Source organism: Pinus tabuliformis, chromosome 4_2 (genome assembly GCF_031772625.1).
Source record: "Pinus tabuliformis cultivar Carrire ecotype Pingquan chromosome 4_2, CPIR1, whole genome shotgun sequence".
Lineage (NCBI taxonomy): Eukaryota > Viridiplantae > Streptophyta > Pinopsida > Pinales > Pinaceae > Pinus > Pinus tabuliformis.
In genome coordinates, this window is record NC_142304.1 from 121,613,253 (window position 1) to 121,633,176 (window position 19,924).

The 19,924-nt window shown below is 41.6% G+C and overlaps 1 protein-coding gene across 3 annotated transcripts in view; it reads right to left on the reverse strand.

Annotated features, from left to right (window-relative positions):
• LOC149168547 (uncharacterized) overlaps positions 1-19,924 on the reverse strand; it is a 560,609-nt gene that overhangs the window by 447,607 nt on the left and 93,078 nt on the right. For 2 of the 3 annotated variants that reach the window (XM_089428302.1, XM_089428301.1), the window contains exons 2-4: positions 10,424-10,948; positions 10,194-10,292; positions 9,974-10,026 (exon numbers count right to left, since the gene is read on the reverse strand). In XM_089428302.1, coding sequence (XP_089284428.1) covers positions 9,974-10,026; positions 10,194-10,292; positions 10,424-10,789 — 518 coding nt within the window. In that variant the 5' untranslated portion in view covers positions 10,790-10,948. The remainder of the gene's footprint in view (positions 1-9,973; positions 10,027-10,193; positions 10,293-10,423; positions 10,949-19,924) is intronic. The other variant, XM_089428303.1, reaches the window with a different exon arrangement.

The window sequence follows — 19,924 nt, forward strand, 5'->3', positions numbered from 1 at the left end:
ACTACAATAATTAATATTTTTAATGAGGTTCCTAAATCTAAACTTGGGAAAATTAAAATATTAATGGGTATTAATCTAATCAAAGGTGAAACTTCTAGAAAAAGCCACGGATCAAGCCAAAATGATCTAAGCCTTTGATTATGTTTTAATCTAGGTCGTTGGTTGTCCAACAAGAAGATATAAGAAGGGGCTTGAGGGTCATTTGGAAAATACACATAGAGATAGAGAAAATCGATTTTCTAAAGTGAGAAGTTCTCAGGAGGAAAAATCGATTGAGGAAATCTCTTGCAGTTGAGGGGCAGGGATAACAGCTTCTAGAGAGAGAGATTCTCATGTTGATTTGGGGTAGCATCGGATGTGCTCTAGCCACGAAATTTGGTGGAGAGGTTGGGGCACATGAGATCTCCAATACCCAGAAAGGGTTTGGGCAGATTCTAAACAGATCAGGAAATATTAAAATAATTAACATTTTTAATGGAGTCCCTAAGTCTAAACTTAGGGAAAATAAAATATTAATGTGTATTAATATGAATCTGTGTTAGAATGGTCCAAAAAATATGGATCAAGCCAGATCTAATCTTAGCCATTGATTAGGAATTTAATCTCGGTCGTTGAGATGTCAACAGGAAAAGTATAAGAGGAGGCTTGAGGGTCACTTCGAGAACACACAAGAGTGATTAGTCATTCTATTCTCTAGAGCGGGGTTTGCTAAGAGAGATAGAATCAGTGATCGGGAGAGCAACTGAGGGGCATTGAGTACAGAGAGACAGAGAGGCAAAGATAGTGTCGAGATAGCAGCAGAGCAGCCAGAGAGAGAGACGCAGGAGCAGCCAGTGCTCACGCAGGGCCACACAGAGGCAACTAAGTGCTGCGCAGAGCACCAGAGGGGCCAGCGTAGCTGACGCAAAGGCTCAGAGAGCTGACGCAGGGCCTCCTAGGGCTGACGTAGTGCCAGCGCTGGGCTAGGAGAGGCTGACGCAGTCCAAATTGGGCAGACGCTGGGGTTTCTGGGGCAGATTGGTGCTGAGTAGCTGCTGGAAGGATTATCCAGGGTTTCAGCCAGTAGATTTGTCAGAAACCGAGAGGTATTACTGCTAAGGAAATTCTCTGTTGGATAGGCCAGTTTCAGCACCCAGATTGTACTCTGATATTGCTTAATAAGAAAACCCTCGGATAGCTGCACCGGTTTTCCCGCATTGGGTTTTTCCAGGGACATTAATCCAAAAATAATGGTGTCATATGATGTGTTTGTTCTTGTTTCTTTTAGTTGCTAATCTATAATATTTTGAGCATGCACTAGTGTTTATTTTCTGTATTTACATTGTAAATAACTTGTTAAGGAAAAATAACAAGTAGGTAGGAATAAATCAGATAAAGTGCATGGAGGGTTTCTAACTGAGTAAACTTAGAAACTTCAACATGGTATCAAAGCGTGATTGCAGATCACAGGAGGACTAAAAGACATCAGCCAAGCGGAGCAATAGCAGCAGAAAACAGTTGTCCCGAGGTGACAGAAGTTGTTTCTAGCAACGCAGAAGCCAAGGAGTGTGACGCAGAGCCAGCCAGGGCCACGCAGAGGAAGCCGAGAGCTACGCAGAGCCCTAGAAAGGCCAGTGTTGCTGACGCAGAGGGCCAGAGGGCTGACACAGGGCATCCCAGGGCTGACACAGACCCATCTGGGGTGACGCAGAGCTAGCGTGAGGCAGAGAGGGGCTGACGCAGTTCACAGAGAGGCAGTTGTTGGGGTCTAGAAGACTGCAAGAATATTGTAGACTGGAGCTAGTGAGGTACTGTAGTCAGAACAGTAGCTGACAGAGCAGGGACAGAGGAGTTGTTACCGAGGGTTTCTAGCCGAGGAACCCGAATCAAAAATGCAACTGCACAAGTCGATCAGAGTAGGGGGCATCTCGACAAGCAGCAAAAGGATTTCCAGGAGGGAAATCAGGACTCGAAGGGAGTCCAGAAGAGAACTTCCAGACGGGAAGTAGAGACTCAGAGGAGTCGAACAAAGAACTTCCAGGAGGGAAGTAGAGGAGCATCATGGCACTACACGGGGTAAGAGACTAAGATAGACTGGACGGAGCATCGAACTTCGCAGTCTGGAAGGCCAGAATCTTATCAGTGCTTGACAGGAATCGTGTCAAGAACTTCGCCTTGAAGGTAATAGTTGTCCCAGTCGACCCCAATGATAATGACAGGTACGAAGAGGCGATGGCGAGGGCCAAGTGCATTATCCTTGATGGGGTCAAGGATCATGTGGTACCACATATAGCCGAGAAGGAAACGGCATTTGAGATGTGGGAGGCTCTCAAGAAGCTGTACCAGCATACTTCTGTGCAGAGAAGAATGCTGCTCGAGAACCAAATGAGGTCGTATCAGATGAAGAAGGGTCAATCGATTAACACCTTCCTCGGAGGATTGAAAGAGATCCGAGACCAGTTGACCGCTATAGGAGCGACACCAGATCAGGCGCTTATGGTGAGGACAACCCTGATTGCTGTCTCAGAAGATTGGCAAGTATTTGTCTAGAGTATCCTGCGCAGAGGGACTCTCCCACCTTGGGACGAGATGTGGGTAGCTATTCGCCAGGAAGAGATCAGACAGCAATCGAAGACAGGTAGCAGCAGCAAAGGGATCAAGGTCAAGCAGGAGGAGGATGTGGCCCTAGCATCTGAGGGAAAGCAGGAAAAGCGGAAGAAGAAAGATCTCTCGAAGATCAAGTGCTTCCACTGTGGGGAGCTGGGTCACTATGCGACCCAGTGTCCAAGGAAGAAGAGTAAGGGAGAGTCTTCCAAGACTAAGGCAGCACCAACACGGGTAGAGAAGGAAGTTTTGACAAACGATGATTGTGCCATGAGTGCACACGCACCACTTGAGCGGAAGTAGGGAGACATCGAGTTGTAGTCAGATGGACTATAGGTGATGAGGGGCAGGATCCTCGAGGTACCCAGCCTCCTGGATTAGACCTTGCTACGGGAGCCCCGACGAGGAGTGGCAAGACTGGTTGAGTGGGTAGTGAAAGATGTGGATGGAGCAGCAAAGAAAGCTACAGTGCAGGAGTCTCGAGACAACGCGAGGCTAGCAGGTTGTAGCAGTGCGAGAGGCATAGGAGTGTTGCACCAGTGCAGGATGGCACAGAGAGGTGTGCAACGGTGCGAGATACAGGGAGTTTTTGCAACAGCGCAGAGGTCAGAGAATGAGCACTTGTCAGCGGCAGAGGGAGCTTCAGCATCAGTGGGTGTCTCTAGCCCAATAGGGAGGTCAGATTGGGAGATCAGTTACTTACTTCTCAGTAACTGAGTTGCAGTGCAACAGTGGGCAGCACGATGCAACATGATGAGAGGAGGTGCAGTGCAGATGCAATGTTGGGAGAAAGGACCAGCAGCAGCACGGATGCAGAGGGAGTTGTCGTACAGATGCAGCAATGGCAGTGGCAAAACCATGGGCAGCAGTACAGGGTGCAGCAGTGTAGAGGATATTGGGCAGGAAGGCCTATCATCAACACAGGTACCGATGCCGGATGATCAGAGTAATACTCAGTGAGGAGTATTGCTAGAGCATAGTCCTCGCTAAGAGGGAGTGTTGATTTGGGGTAGCATCGGACGTGCTCTAGCCATGAAATTTGGTGGAGAGGTTGGGGCACATGAGATCTCCAATACCCAGAAAGGGTTTGGGCAGATTCTAAACAGATTATGAGATATTAAAATAATTAATATTTTTAATGGAGTCCCTAAGTCTAAACTTAGGGAAAATAAAATATTAATATGAATCTGTGTTAGAATGGTCCAAAAGATATGGATCAAGCCAGATCTAATCTTAGTCGTTGATTAGGGACTTAATCTCGGCCGTTGAGATGTCAACAGGAAAAGTATAAGAGGAGGCTTGAGGGTCACTTGGAGAACACACCAGAGTGATCAATCATTCTATTCTCTAGAGCGGGGTTTGCTAAGAGAGATAGAATCAATGATCGGGAGAGCAACTGAGGGGCATTGAGTACAGAGAGACAGAGAGGCAGAGATAGTGTCGGGATAGCAGCAGAGCAGCCAGAGAGAGACGCAGGAGCAGCCAGTGCTCACGCAGGGCCACGCAGAGGCAGCTAAGTGCTGCGCAGAGCACCAGAGGGGCCAGCGTAGCTGACGCAGAGGCTCAGAGAGCTGACGTAGGGCCTCCTGGGGCTGACGCAGGCCAAGATAGGCTGACGCAGTGCCAGCACTGGGCTAGGAGAGGCTGACGCAGTCCAGATTGGGCAAATGCTGGGGTTTCTGGGGCAAATTGGTGCTGAGTAGCTGCCGAAAGGATTATCCGGGGTTTCAGCCAGTAGATTTGTCAGAAACCGAGAGGTATTACTGCTAAGGAAATTCTCTGTTGGGTAGGCCAGTTTCGGCACCCAGATTGTACTTTGATATTGCTTAATAAGAAAACCCTCAGATAGCTACACTGGTTTTCCCGCATTGGTTTTTTCCGGGGACATTAGTCCAAAAATAATGGTGTCATACGATGGGTTTGTTCTTGTTTCTTTTAGTTGCTCATATGTAATATGTTGAGCATGCACTAGTGTTTATTTTCAGTATTTACATTATAAATAACTTGTTAAGGAAAAATAACAAGTCAGTAGGAATAAATAAGATAAAGTGCATGGAGGGTTTCTAACTGAGTAAACTTAGAAACTTCAACATCTCAATCGGAGATACATCAGTAGAGAGAGGCAGTAAGTGATCCAGAAGCCTTGACGCAAAGGCTGACGCAAGGCCAGAAGGGCCACACAGAAGTGACGCAAAGGCAGAGAGAGAAAGTCGAAAATCAAAGCAGAGGGTCAGCTTCAGCAAACCGGAAGCTGGAGTGTGAGATCGAGAGGCTGAGAGCAAGGACTCTGGGCTACTAATCGAACCCCTAGCTAGGTGATGCAGTGCCCAAAAGGGTTGACGCTGGGACAGCGTAGAGGCAACGCAGAGATAGCGCAGTGCCTGCCAAGGGCACTTCATCCAGCAGTCGAATCAGCCGGGACTTTTTCTCAATGATTGTGTGAGGTAAAACTCACAAAGCTTCTGTCAATATTTCTCTCTGTAACTGAATAACCCTTTGAGGTATTCAATGATGTATTCAGAATTTGCTACTGCTTAATAATAATAAACTCTCAGAGTTGTTGCATCAGTTTTCCTGCATTGGGTTTTTCAGGGGACTATTGTCCAACAATAACTGTCCTATGTTTTTCTATTTTCCTTGCTCAGTTTCTATGTTTCATAATCATATTTAATTTGGTGTAGGTTGCTTCAGTAATTTGCTTCGATATTTCATGAAGAAATATGAAATAAGTTTGTAACTTAATTTACAATCTAGGAGAAGTAGATTCAGTTGGTTGCAGTAGGATTTCTCATCCAATTCGGTATGCTCTCACGGGATTAAGGGTTATTATAGTGACCTTCGTCCGATGCTCTCACATTACCACAGTAACCTCATCTCTGTACTAGTACAGTGACTTCAAGTTGATGTTATTACAGTGTTGCTTCCACAGTTCGTTCGTGTCTCGATGCTATGAGGGATGGAGGTAGTCTTGAGTCTAGATTGTATGGGTCATGGTCGTCTCATCTTTTGAATCTATTAAAGGAAGAATTTATGACTGGGTTTTCCCCTCGAGAGTGGTTTTGCCCTAGCAGCGTGCCTATATCTGGTGTTCTCTTCTTTTGTTGCTTGGCATTAATCTTGATGACCAGAAAATATAATTAAGAAATCTAATACTAATAATGAAAACGTCACAAGTTAATGTCATTAAGAGGAAAATCATTTAACTGCCATATCTATCGATTTTCCAACATGGTATCGGAGCTATGGCTATGGTCAAAGGCAGTTTGAGGAAGGGTAGTTTGAAGATTATAGTGAGCATATTAAAGACACCTAGAATGAAAGAGAGAGAAGTTGGATCATTCCAAAGAATGAGCTTGTAAAAGTTTCAATGATATAACAAGTTTGGATCTCTTTTTTCAAGATGGATTCATGACATTCTCGGTAATGACAGACTTAATATTTTTGGTGAAGATACAACTTCGTTTTATATAACAGAAAGACATACTTTCACGGTTAGAAAATGCAAATTGGGGTCAGTCTACCACAGTTTCAATGCTTCCATGCCACAATCACGGTGCAACCACTATCTTGGTGTAATTACAGTAATAAGGATTCGGTGCCAACTTCAAAAGGAAGTTTTGATGCTATTCTTGTAAGGATGTTCAGACCAAAAATCAGAAAAAAGATATTACAAGAACTCGGACAGGGTACGAGAAGGTTTCAGTATCTATCACAGCCTAGATGAAATATTTGTTTCGGATCAACTCTAGTGATAAATTTGTGTAACAAATACAACAGAAGTTCGAATTCCAGCGAGATAGTTTCAGTGCTCCAACAGAGAAGAACAAGTTAGGATATTACAGGATGAGAAGGATTCACTATCACAACAGTGAAGGCTTGTTTCTTTGGACAGTTTCGGTGGCACCACGGTGAGGAGTTCGAACTACAGAGAGGATGTCTCGGTATCTCTACAAGAGCTCAAAAATGATGTTTCAATGTCCCTACAGTGAAAGACAAACTCAGCATTACAGTGAAGACCTTTTAAGAAGTATTCGGTGCTATCACAGTGTGAAGGATTCACCACAGTCAAGGGATCGGTGTTATCACAGTAAAGAAAACTCAGGACTAAAGATGGATAGTCATTGCTTGGGCTATATCTACAACAAGGACTGGGTTACTATCTCTATGATGACGAAGACAGGGATGACACTACAAGTATATAAATACAACTTTGTCATAAGTTATCAAATAGAATCAAAGCATGAAGTTGTGTCATCTCATCCGAAGTCTTGAAGATCTGATTGGATAAGTCTGAAGCACAAGGTACCAGCCCAAGGAAAATCAAGTAAGTACTAAGATACACTTAAAGTCAGAGGTATGTAATTCTCAAGGTACGTATGTGTTTAAATTTCTATTATCTTAAATGGTTGAATAAGGATAGTACTCCCTAGATATCATACGAAAAACCTCATATTAGAACCTTAATACTTGTTCTCTAGAGTTTACAAATAAACTAGGATGTCAAGTAAAAGGTCCTACTAATGATTGAAAATATGAACAACTTATCATAGGATTCCTTGGTATCACATGTTGTGCTTGTAAGTATGTACTACAGGTATAAGAGATGATGGCTTAATACAAAGAGAACACTTCAAGAAATCCTTATCAGGTTTGCCAAAGAACATCTCCAGGTATGTCTCAAACTATACACCTTACTAGATTCTCTTAAAAGTATGATCATCTTATTTTTGAAGTTTGCATTACATTACTAACATCGTTATGTCTAGCTATCTTGAATCATAAAGATTCTTGTTTAGGGTGATTCATCTCTCGATAAATCTACCCCCCCTCATATTCTTAATTGACTTTAAAGAACCTTGGACTAGTTCTCTGGAAAACCCTAACCTAAGGGTATGTTGACAATGTGTGAAACCCTAGCCTGCTTAGGGTTATTATGAAATGCTATTTCAATTTTTTGTTGATGGTGTCCTGTTTGGGATTTTGGTATGATCATAAAATCTTTACTTTTTAGGGTTGAATGATGTTTCTCTGAGATACCGAACCTTTGAATTTTTGGAATAGTAGGGTTTGCTTTGCTATGAAACCCTAGATCCTTAGGGTTTGGTTGGGTCTATAAGAAAAACCTTTGTTATGTATTTAGAGTCCTAGGAATGAAACCCTAGGCATGTGTCCATTGGTTGAAACCCTAGCTTGGTCTAGGACGGTATATGTCTAACATTGCCTGACATATGATATGATATACTGATGGATTCCTAGATATATGTGTTGACTTAAGTGTTAATAGTCATGAGTCCTAGGGTTTGGAAACAAGCCCTAGTCAATGGTTGATGGTCTAGGATATTGATAATTGATAAATCTAGGGTTTTGCAGCTAAACCCAGTGGTAATTAAATTCTCTATGTGTGATATGAAAATCAACTCAATACAATAGTATTTGCAAACTTGTTTCTTTATTATATGGCATCAAATGATCTTACACTCAACAACCTCAAATGGGAGGAGGAGCTAGCAATTTAGAATTCTCTTTGCTAACTGCTTGTTTCCTCCTCCCATAAAAAAAAAAATACTATCATGACTCATCATCCACATCTTGGAGATTAAGTCAACTTGCATGAAAATAAATTTTTTGCACGACATTTTCCCACAAAAGGGAGGTAAAATTGCCTCACGCAACCCAAAAAAGCTCAATGTTCCAATTACAAAGGATCCTTTAGTGCTCCAATGTTCCACTAGATGACTTCCAACATTCTCCTTCATAATTCAACTTGCCTTGGGACTTGCCCACTTTGGAAACTCACATTGCAACAGCTATATTTTGTTCACAACCTTATCTTCTTGGTCTAAGACTACTCCAATATCTTTTTTGACCTTTCCAACAGATTTCTCAACCTTTGACCTGACTTTTCATGCATAGTAAATCAAACTTGACCACCTTTTTCTAGTTCTCTAATGCCCTTGCATACTTGGCCAAGAGTTCCAATGATTTGGGCATTATTTGCCATGTGTTAACCTATAGTATGCCCTCCCAACTCCACATGTCCATAGCATTACCACATCGACTTGGTCAATTTCATCTAAATCAGCCCAAAAACATGGACTTCTAAGGTCCTTGAAGATGTGCAAAAACTGACACATGGGTTTTGTTCCTCCTACTCTATAAACCACTTCGGACGTAATGCATGTCCAAATCAACCTAACGCTCCACCTGCTTTTCCACTTGCAACCCTACAATAGCTGTTGACTAGTTTTGACCAATCATAACTTGAGCATGCCATTGCTGATTGGAAAAATTCCACGTGGCATGTCATTCTCTCATTAAGCTCTACAATCTAAGACCAAGTTGACTTTGACTTTTGGAACCACATTGAATTGGTAAACGTGAACTACCTTGCAAAGCGCGAAATGTGGCTAATTGTGAGACTGCCATGTCTGAGAAAAATCTAAGGGATACTACAAAGCCAAGGCCACCTACAAACTCAATGGACTCATAACCATGTGGAAAGACAGGTGCACCCTACATGTGCTGGACTTGCCCCTACATTGGTGATCACACCTACCAAAGGAAGGTTTTCTTAAAACCATGAGTCCTCAATTAAGCCTATCAAAAGTCCTCCAATCCTATCCAGGACAAAAGGAACAAAGATGAACTCAAAGGTACCAGTCATGGTCTGACCCAACAAGGATAGAATACCTGATACAGGGCCCCACGTGGCTGTTAAAAGGTTTTAACCTGTGACCTTGGGGTTACAATGGTATGAAAAATGCTGCAATATATGTATAGGTACCCTTGCTAGTATAAGGGGTAACATGACCATGTCTCTAATTAAATACAATAAAAGTTGACTGATCAAATTTGACCAAGTCACCTATGAATTATTTACAATGAGATCGAAGAAAGATCAAGTGCAAATTGTGAATTACAATTAAAATACAGTCTAAATAAGTCAATTGGGAACATATGGACTGTCTCATCAGCTACATCTCTTCAAATAAAAGGTATGAAATAATTCAATTTTACAATAACCATGGTTCTGTGCAGGTTCTAAATTTGGTTTGCGAAAATACAAAATCAAATGGGAATTCGTTCTCTAAAACTCTAAATCAGAAGCATTCAGCATTGCCATAGGTTGAACAAAAAATTTCTTTGGCTGCACACAGACAGCTCCAGCTTTACCCTATATATCCCACACTCAGAATTAATAAATGAAGCCCATGCATAAAATATTATAATATCTTCACAAATGTAAGTAATGTCAGATTTCTCATCATTTTAAATTTTTGTTTAGGCATAGCACTGCTATCTTCTTGTTGTATATAATATATATAACATTCCTAAACAAATCAGTATCACAAAAGTAATCAAAAGTATCTACCAAGGAAGAGAACTTTACCTGCATTCTCCATAATGCTCCATATTATGTATTGTCAAAATAAGCCTTGGTTTCTGCAAGATCAGCATATTTAAAATTAGTATATAAGTGCACAGATGTCCATTGTCAACCAAATAAATGGTGGCTGCTGATCATCTGGTGTGTCGCATATGTTAGAGAGTTTCAAAATGTTAGGCTATTTTAGGTGCCTGATGAAAAGGAGAGATAAATCATCCTTAACCTTAACAGAAAGATTGTGATACATATCCCAATAAAGAAGAGATAATGCACTAGTCTGCCATTCATGAACGTGAATGATGTCAGGCTGGGTGGCAGTCACCTGTTCCATTACATAATTTCATTGATATGTCAGAAATTTGAATTATTCGACAAGATTCTGAGGTTGCTTTTGTCTACATTGCTGGAAAGACATGCTACTCAAACAATGAATAAGAAGGCAATTGAAAATACCTGCATCAATTCAAGACAGGCACGGCTGAAAAACAAATAAGCTTCTAGCTCATTATATGAACCCCCATAGACACAGTGTCCCTTGAAAAAGTGGTTGTCTGGTTCAATAAGTATCACTGGTATTCCAGTAACATGACCACGGTATGCACGAGTAGATACCCAATCTCCATTATAATATGATGAGTATGTGTCTGAAAGAGTCAAATCATTTATCTGATTCTTCTGAATGCATTCATAGAAAAGAAGCATTATTTCCACTCTATGTCCTCTATTTAGACAAGCTCTTGCAAGACCAGTAACAACATCACCTAACCCACCGACCTTTGCTATGGGAGCCATTTCAGCTGTAACATGTACAATATGCATAATATCAGAATCCTGTCTAGCATTAACTCTGACATTTGAAGTTGCTCGACTTGTAGGAAACTCTTTCCTCCAAAATGGAATCTTGTCATCTGCAGATGGCCAAACAATATCTTCATCTTTTGGAAGAACAATTGATGCATACTTTCCTGGAGAAGTTGTCTGTGGAGAAACAAAAGCATGTTATTTTCAAGCTCAAAAAATAATGCTCACAATTTAGGATGCTGTTATTTAATTCCAGGCCAATACCTTAGATATGCCCATGACTTTCTTAATTCGAAAATATCTTCTTTCAACACAAGTATTTTAAATTTTATATAACAAGTATATATATTATCTCTATTGTTTAAAATCTGTCATCAACTTGTTCAATAAGGAAAATATAGTAGCCCCATGGGTTAGCTCAACTGGTCAAATCAGTGCCTCACCAATCGAAAGGTCACAGGGTCAATTCTCCCCAAAGCCCTTGGGGTTAGGCCTATTTATTGGCCGCGGGGCTCAATTCCCTTCGGCGTTGATCAGCCCAGATATTTCCGTGGACGTAGCGGCCACCCAATGACCAGGGTGTCCATGAACCACAACAACAACAAAAAATAATAATAAGGAAAATATAGTCATCTCAATAACTTAGGTCATTCCCAAGCTAAAGATTTCAGACGTTCAGTTGGAGAATGATAAAGATGTTGTGTTTCACTAATGAAAGACATTGGGCAACTTAGGAACAGTGACGAGTGTATTGAGCTATATGAGAATATTGTCATTAAAATGGAGAACATCCCAAAGGAGTTCCAACGGCAATTTTTCGATGGTCTATAGCTCATACTATGGCTCTATGACTTCCTTGGAATTTGACGTCTTACAAAACCAATAACCCAGTCTTGACAATGGAAGACTCTAAAGACCTGCCCTATCCATCCAGTAGGGAAAAATATCTAGTCTACAACAATAATTTAAGGCCCTCCTAACTCCAACCACCTTTCAGAAGAAAGCAAAACTTCAAGAACAAATAAAAATAAAAATAACAACAATAAGAATAACCAAAACTTCAATAAGAAACCACCATTTTTTACATATGAAGGCCCCCATGTTGCCAGAAATTCACCCCAAAATAGAACTGAAGCAAAGACCTAAAATGTTAGAAACCAAGAAAAAGAACCTAAGGTAAACATAGTTTGTAACTTGTATGGAAATGCCTCAAAAAGATCCATAGTACATAAGTAGCAATCCCCTCCATAAATTTGAGCCTATGGAACTATTCTTTATAAGGGACAAAATAAATGGAAATGAGGCCCTCATCCTGATCAATTCTGTTCATACTAGAAACCTTTGCCCTAATGGCCAAATGACTATGGAAGATTCTCCCTACACACACAAAAGTGTTAGCTGATGGCAAAAAGATTCGAAAGTGGGACACATGCAACCAACGTTAGCTTCAATATCCAAACCCACAGATGTTAAAAGGACTTTCAATTCATGAAAATAGGTAGACAAGCTGAAAACCTAGGATATAATTAGATCTATAAGCACGATATTTAATCCACCCCAGGGACCACATACTACAATTTCAAAAAAGCTAGAAAACATAAATTATATGCAGATAAGGATAACCTAAGTATACCTTATCAATTTCCCTATAACTCAAAAGGTTAGTAAGAAACATAGGATTGTGCATTTTGTCTCAAAAAAGCAAGGAGAAAGAAGAAATATCAAAAAACATATATTAGACTCAAGCCCTTAATTGAAAAATTTAGAGATGTCCTCCAAGATGAACCCCCTATAAAATTACCACCCAGAAGAGACACATCACCATATTAAAATTCAATATAATAGTCAACCTACCCTTATAATTATAATCTCTTATCGTCTAGACTTTAAATTGTGCTAAAAAGAAGCAAACAAACAAATCAAGGTGATAGAATTTATCCAACCATTCAAATCACCCCTTGGTCTTACCATCCTATTAGGGAAGAAGAAAGATTGTATCATGAGAATGTACATGGAGTACCTATCCGTTTAACAAAAGTGGATAAACTCAACGAATAGGTACTATTACCCACCAAAAAGTGTGTAACCCCATAGAAGAAAAAAAAATTCTCTCACTTTTGACAGCTAGCCAGCCAGTAGCCCTACATCCTTAGGATATGAGATATGGCACATTCCTCCACTATTTGCACTAGTCAGACACCTCACACCATCTAACATTCCTTTTAAAGGAAGGTGAGTCACTATTCGGCAAGTACTTTAGCCATTTTGCAATCATGTGCTTTTACTTAATGTTTTGGGCATTCTAACATGGATTAAGGGGTGTTTTGGATGATTGACTGATCTTGACTGTAAACTTGTTCTCTCACCTTACAAGGGGGGTTAGTTTTTACCCTAGTCCAATAGTTACTTTTGTGAGGCCTTAGAGTTATAGGAGGGGCACTACTTGGAAAACTTGGATTGAAGTAGCCTATCCATACATTTCCATAATTGCCACTTTTCACCATTTCCTTGAATTCATGTCCATCCTTTAATTTGTTGTCATTGTGTTAAGTTATGGTATGTTCTATGCTTATAACAGTTTACTTCTTTTTCTTAATATATTCCACAGATTAGCAATCACATGTACATAAAGTAAAGTGCAGATAGAACATTAAACGATTGACAGAAAACAAGCCAAGACAAGAGACACAAGATGTGTCGGCTAGCCAGGGACAAACCCCACAATGTGTGGGGAAACCCTTTGATCAAATATTCTTTTATCTTCAATAATTTAGCAGAGAGAAATAGTAAAATAAATCTGATTTATATCAGCAGTAGCAAACCCTAGATCAGCAGCATCAGCATTAGTGGCTTCATCATCAAAACTAGGGCAGTCGATATCTCACAAACCGACCGTCGGATCGGCTTGATTCCACCACCAAAAGTTGCAGCCTTCAGAGGAGGTTCAAATGAACCTACAACGCAGTTCAGATGAGGAGATCTTCTGGTCCACGCAGGTCAAACTTCACTTCTGCAGTTGCAGCTTCAATTTTAGCAGCTTCCTTCAAACTAGGGCAGTCGATATCTCGCAAACCGTCCGTCGAATTGACTTGATTCCACCACCAAAAGTTGCAGCCTTTAGAGGAGGTTCAGATGAACCTACAACGCAGATCAGAAGAGGAGGTTTGATGGTCCATGTTGGTCAAAGTTTGGATCTGCAGTTGCAGCTTCAGTTTCAGCAGCTTCCGGCTTCACATGTGTGAGAGAGAGACCCTTTTCTGCGCAATAGAGAAGAGACTCTTTTCTGCACAGTAGAGAGAAAGAGATGTGATGAGATGAGTGAGTGCAAATGAGGAAAAGTCCTCCTGTATTTATACACAACTGTTGATGTTTAAATACATGCGACTGTTGGGCTTCTGAGCCTACATGAGTTGTAGGTCGGCTTGATAATAATTCCATAATCAAAATAAATTCATATCTCCATGAATACTTATCAGAATCGGATGATATTTAGATCAATCCTACACCTCTTGATGAGAGGAATCTAATGAACATATTATCAGCCATGAATAAGATGACCCACATGAAGTTTGGCCCTAGTTGCCAATTTTAACACTCCCTCTCAACTAGGGAGAACTTCATCTGCAATCTGTCTGTCGGTTGCTACTATTCATCCATCAAATGCACTACCCTGTATAGCCTGACCTTTGCCCTGCTCTGCTCTATTCTGCATGTTTTGCTTTGTCTTGTTCTGCCCTATACTGATCTGTACGGCTCTGCTCTGCTTTGTTCTGTTCTGCTCTGCTTTTGTCCAAATTATGAAGAAGAAGAAATGATCGAGGATGTATCATACTGTAAAGTCAGCCTCAGAGTATGTACCACTGGTCCCAGACCAGTCTCAACCAACCCGAAGTCAGCGTCATAGTGAGTACAACTCCTACCACTGGTCCCAGACCAGTAACATCCTCCACTGACTCAAAATCAGTCTCAAAGTGCGTACCACTGGTCCCAGACTAGTAACAACCGACCCGAAGTCAGTGTCATAGAATGTCCCACTCCTACCACTGGTCCCAGACTAGTATCATTGATCCCAGATCAATGGAGGTCATCCTAGCGAAGGGAGTATGGTAGATACAACGATGCATCCATCGGTACTACTATGGTCCCTATCTTCATTTCCCTACTCATTGATCATATGAGAGGTACTTCCCATGAGTCCCAGACTGCATGGGTAGGATGTCTCGACAGGAGAACTTAATCAATCCCATCCTCACAGGAGAACACATCAATCCAGACCGCCATGGAGAACACATCAATCCAGGCCTCACAGGAGAACACATCAATCCTGCTACAATCGCCATGGAGAACACATCAATCCAGGCGTCACAGGAGAACACATCAATCCTACTACAATCGCCATGGAGAACACATCAATCCAAGCCTCACAGGAAAACACATCAATCCTGCTACAATCGCCATGGAGAACACATCAATCCAGGCCTCACAGGAGAACTAATCATCCTGCTACACAGGAGAGTGAATCATCCTGTTCCACAAGAGAGCGAATCATCTTGTCCCACAAGAGAGCGAATCATCTTGTTCCAGTGCGCACCACCAGGGGAGGGTGAGTCACCCTGTGGTCGTATGTTGCTCCAGTAAGAACCGCAAGCCCTCAGAGCTCCCAGAGCTCAATGTATGCAACATGCAGGACCCTTGTACAAGGGTTTCTTGACGACTCCAAGTCGTTTGGGAAAATCACAAATTAGATCTTTCCTCGGGGCTTTGACAAGGTGTATCGACCTGTACATCATCTTAATGCGATGGAGCCTCCTTGCTCATCGACTTACCATATCCCAAATGATGTCTATTTGCTGGAGCAATCGACGAATACGAGATTCCTCAATAATCGAATCCCACCTCTGGTTGTTACAGAGAATCACAGTGGTATGTGTTCAAACAACTCACTGAAGAGCTTCCCCAACCAGGCAGCTTTATATGAGATCATACTCATAGATATGTATCTGGTCTCGGCAGTGCTTATGGCAACCGACTTCTGCTTCTTGCTCATCCATTATATCGAAGCAGAAATCAAAGATAAACAGCACTAAAAGTGCTCCAGTGATCCTTCACACTACCTGCCTAATCAGCATTCGAATAATCATGCAGTTTCATATTTCCGGCAGTGTATCTCAATCCATGAGAGATTGTGTCCTGAAGACATCTCAGAAGATTCTTGGCACCAATCTTGTGAGGCTCAACCAAATATGAGCTCACAATGCTAACTGCAAAACATATGTTTGGACGAAGGTTCACCAAGAACATCAACACGAATGAGTTTTTGAAACTCAGAGGCATTTCCCAAATCTGGTCCGACATCACTACCATATAACTTCTGAAAGTTAAGATCCTCGAGGTAGTCACAGGATTGCAGTCCATCATACCAAATCTTTTCAGAATCTTCACCACATATTTTCTTTGAGATAGGAAAATTTCCCTTGGCTTCTGCCACACTTCAAGTCTGGGTTCTTCATTTCAAATTCAGAAGCCAACTCCCTCTTACATTTGTAAATGAGAGGGTATGCACCTGTTAGAAAGAGGTCATCCACATACAACACCAGTATGAGAGGCTTGTCATCTTCAACCTTAAAGTAAAGGTTGGGATCGGCTTCACTCCTAGTGAATCCTAGCTTCATCAAGTAGCTATCGATCCTCTCATACCATGCTCGAGGTGCTTGCTTCAGCGCATAGAGAGCCTTCTTCAACCTGCATACATGAGATTTTCAATCATAAATCTCAAATCCTTCAGGTTGCTCCACATAGACCTCATCTTTGATCGAACCGTGCAAGAACGCGGTCTTGACATCCATCTGATGTAGGTTCCATCCTTGTGAAGCCACAAGGGCTATAATCAAGCGGATGGTTGTATATCTGGCAACAGGTGCAAATATCACATCATAGTCTATACCTTCCTTCTGGGAGAAACCACAAGCAACAAAACGAGCCTTATACTATTCTGTACTTCCATGTGTTGCAGCTTTATCTTGTAAAGCCATTTTGAAATAACAATTGTCTTGTCCTGGGGTCTGGGAACTACTTCCCAGACATCATTCTCCATAATGGTCATAGCATCCTTCCATACTTGATGATTGACGGCATCTGAGAATGATGAAGGCTTATTTTGTATGATTGTGCTCATACTGGTCAGGTATCCCTGATACCCGTTAGGTTTCTTACTTTCACAGAAGGTTCCTCGGGGTGCAGCGTGTCCTTCAGCATCATCAAGTATCCCCCTAAGCCATGAAGGCCTCTTCCTAGAAGAGGAAGGCTCAGGTGGATAAATAGGATCCATGGGTTCCTCCACATCAGGCATTATTACATCATCTACCCATAGAGACAGCTTCCACAATCGTACGGTGCCACACCATTTTGCTCTAGAGTATGTGGTGTAGTAGTCTCCCTCTTAATGCCAACCTCAGGTATGCCTGAGTGAACCAACTGTAATATATCAGAGGTCTTGCTTAGGCTAGAGGGGAATGGTCCCCTTTTGAGCTTTCCTTCGGCACATCCTAAACATACACCTTCTTTTTCTACTCGGAATTCGGGCATCCTTGTTACCATATGTCTTACATCGGGTAGATCTTTGTAATGAAGGTGGGCAAACCTCCGATGCCAAAGTTCGGACTGAAGAGTTGTGTCACAAGACATGACACCTAGCGGACTTCCACCGACCTGATATAAAAAATCAACTCGAAACCCAAGAGTGAAATCATTTTTAACATTATTGTTTCATATACGTACCTTGCCATCGCTAAAGGTTACCTTGTAGCCTTTGTCTTCCATTGCCGAGATGGATACCAGGTTCTTTTTGAGATCAAGTACATATAATACATCTTGTAAGTGGATCGTATTACCTTGATTCAATTTGAGAGAAACATTGCCTACACCTTTCACGAGGTATTTCATGTCATCTCCAAGGACAATTTTCAGGTTAGTTTCTTTCTCTACCAGATTATGGAGTACTTCTTTGTAACCAGTGAAGTGTCTTGAGGCACCACTATCAATGAGCCAAATTCCCATTGAGTCCGAAGGAGCAGAGGTAGATAGGGCAGCTGGTAGATAATATTCAGCCTGCTTATTGTCAACAGTGTTAGATTCATACCTGGAATTTCTAGCCTTCTTGAATGGTTGTCCTCTTCCTTGATTTCCATCACTCCTTTTACCTCTGCTATTAGATTTTTCATTCCTTTGATTCCCATGGGAGGGATTTTGATCATCATCTCGGTGAGAGTCCTTTCTATCAGGGCATTCTCTTGCATAGTGACCTGCTTTATTGAAAAAGTAACATCGTCCTTTTCTTCTACCCTTAGGTCCAGCCTTTCTTTTTGATTTAGACCCGGAATTATTTATTTTCTTAGCATGAGAAGAAAAAGCAGCAGGAGGACCTTTAGGCAAGGGCACTTCTTGCTCTTCTACCCTTGTTTCTTCTTGAATACATCTAGCCATTAATTACTTGAAACCAGGAATTACATTATTGTTCAGAAGAGTAGTCCTGAACACGTACCATTCGGATAGCAATCCTCCAAGAATTGTGAGTGCCATTTCCCTGTCAGTAATAGTTTCCCCAATAGATAGGAGATCGTTCTTAATCTCAGTGATTCTTAAGAAGTATGCTTACATACTCTCATCTTTACCCTTTTTGATTTCCCTCAGCTTATTTCTAAGAAACAAAACTTGATTTGCATCATTAACTTTAAATAAACTGACCAGTCTATCGTAGATTTCCTTGGAGGTGTCCAGTTCAGAGATGTAGGCCACCAAGTGCTTGTCGATAGAGTCCCGGATGATCTTCTTTGTTTTGACTTCTCCATTTTTCCATTTGTTCCAGGCAGCAGCGGATGCATTCAATGGAGGCTCAACAATATTTCCTCTTACATGGTCCAGCACTCCTTGATCTTCTAGGGTTAGATCGATATACATCTTCCATCCGTGATAGTCAGCTTTCTCACGGAGCTTGTCTTCGGCAGGAAAGAGTGTTGAGGACCCCATAGTTCTTTTAGGATAGCCTTGCCAATCTTCTCTTCGGTGATTTCTCTTGCTCTTGCTCGGGCTTTGTCTTCACCTCAGCTCTGATACCATGTTAAGTTATGGTATGTTCTATGCTTATAACAGTTTACTTTTTTTTCTTAATATATTCCACAGATTAGCAATCACATGTACATAAAGTAAAGTGCACATAGAACATTAAACGATCGACAGAAAACAAGCCAAGACAAGAGACACAAGATGTGGCGGCTAGCCAGGGACAAACCCCACAATGTGTGGGGAAACCCTTTGATCAAATCTTCTTTTATCTTCAATAATTTAGTAGAGAGAAATAGTACAATAAATCTGATTTATATCAGCAGTAGCAAACCCTAGATCAGCAGCATCAGCATTAGCGGCTTCATCATCAAAACTAGGGCAGTCGATATCTCACAAACCGACCGTCGGATCGGCTTGATTCCACCACCAAAAGTTGCAGCCTTCAAAGGAGGTTTAGATGAACCTACAGCGCAGTTCAGATGAGGAGATCTTCTAGTCCACGCAGGTCAAACTTCACTTCTGCAGTTGCAGCTTCAGTTTCAGCAGCTTCCTTCAAACTAGGGTAGTCGATATCTCGCAAACCGTCCGTCGGATCGACTTGATTCCACCACCAAAAGTTGCAGCCTTTAGAGGAGGTTCAGATGAACCTACAGCACAGATCAGAAGAGGAGGTTTGATGGTCCACGCTGGTCAAAATTTGGATCTGCAGTTGCAGCTTCAGTTTCAGCAGCTTCCGACTTCACCTGTGTGAGAGAGACCCTTTTCTACGCAGTAGAGAAGAGACTCTATTCTGCGCAGTAGAGAGAGAGATGTGATGAGATGAGTGAGTGCAAATGAGGAAAAGTCCTCCTGTATTTATATGCAACAGTTAATGTTTGAATAGATGCGACTGTTGGGCTTCTGAGCCTACATGAGTTGTAGGTCGACTTGATAATAATTCCATAATCAAAATAAATTCATATCTCCATGAATACTTATCGGAATCGGATAATCTTTAGATCAATCCTACACCTCTCGATGAGAGGAATCTAATGAACATATTATCAGCCATGAATAAAACGACCCACATGAAGTTTGTCCCTAGTTGCCAAT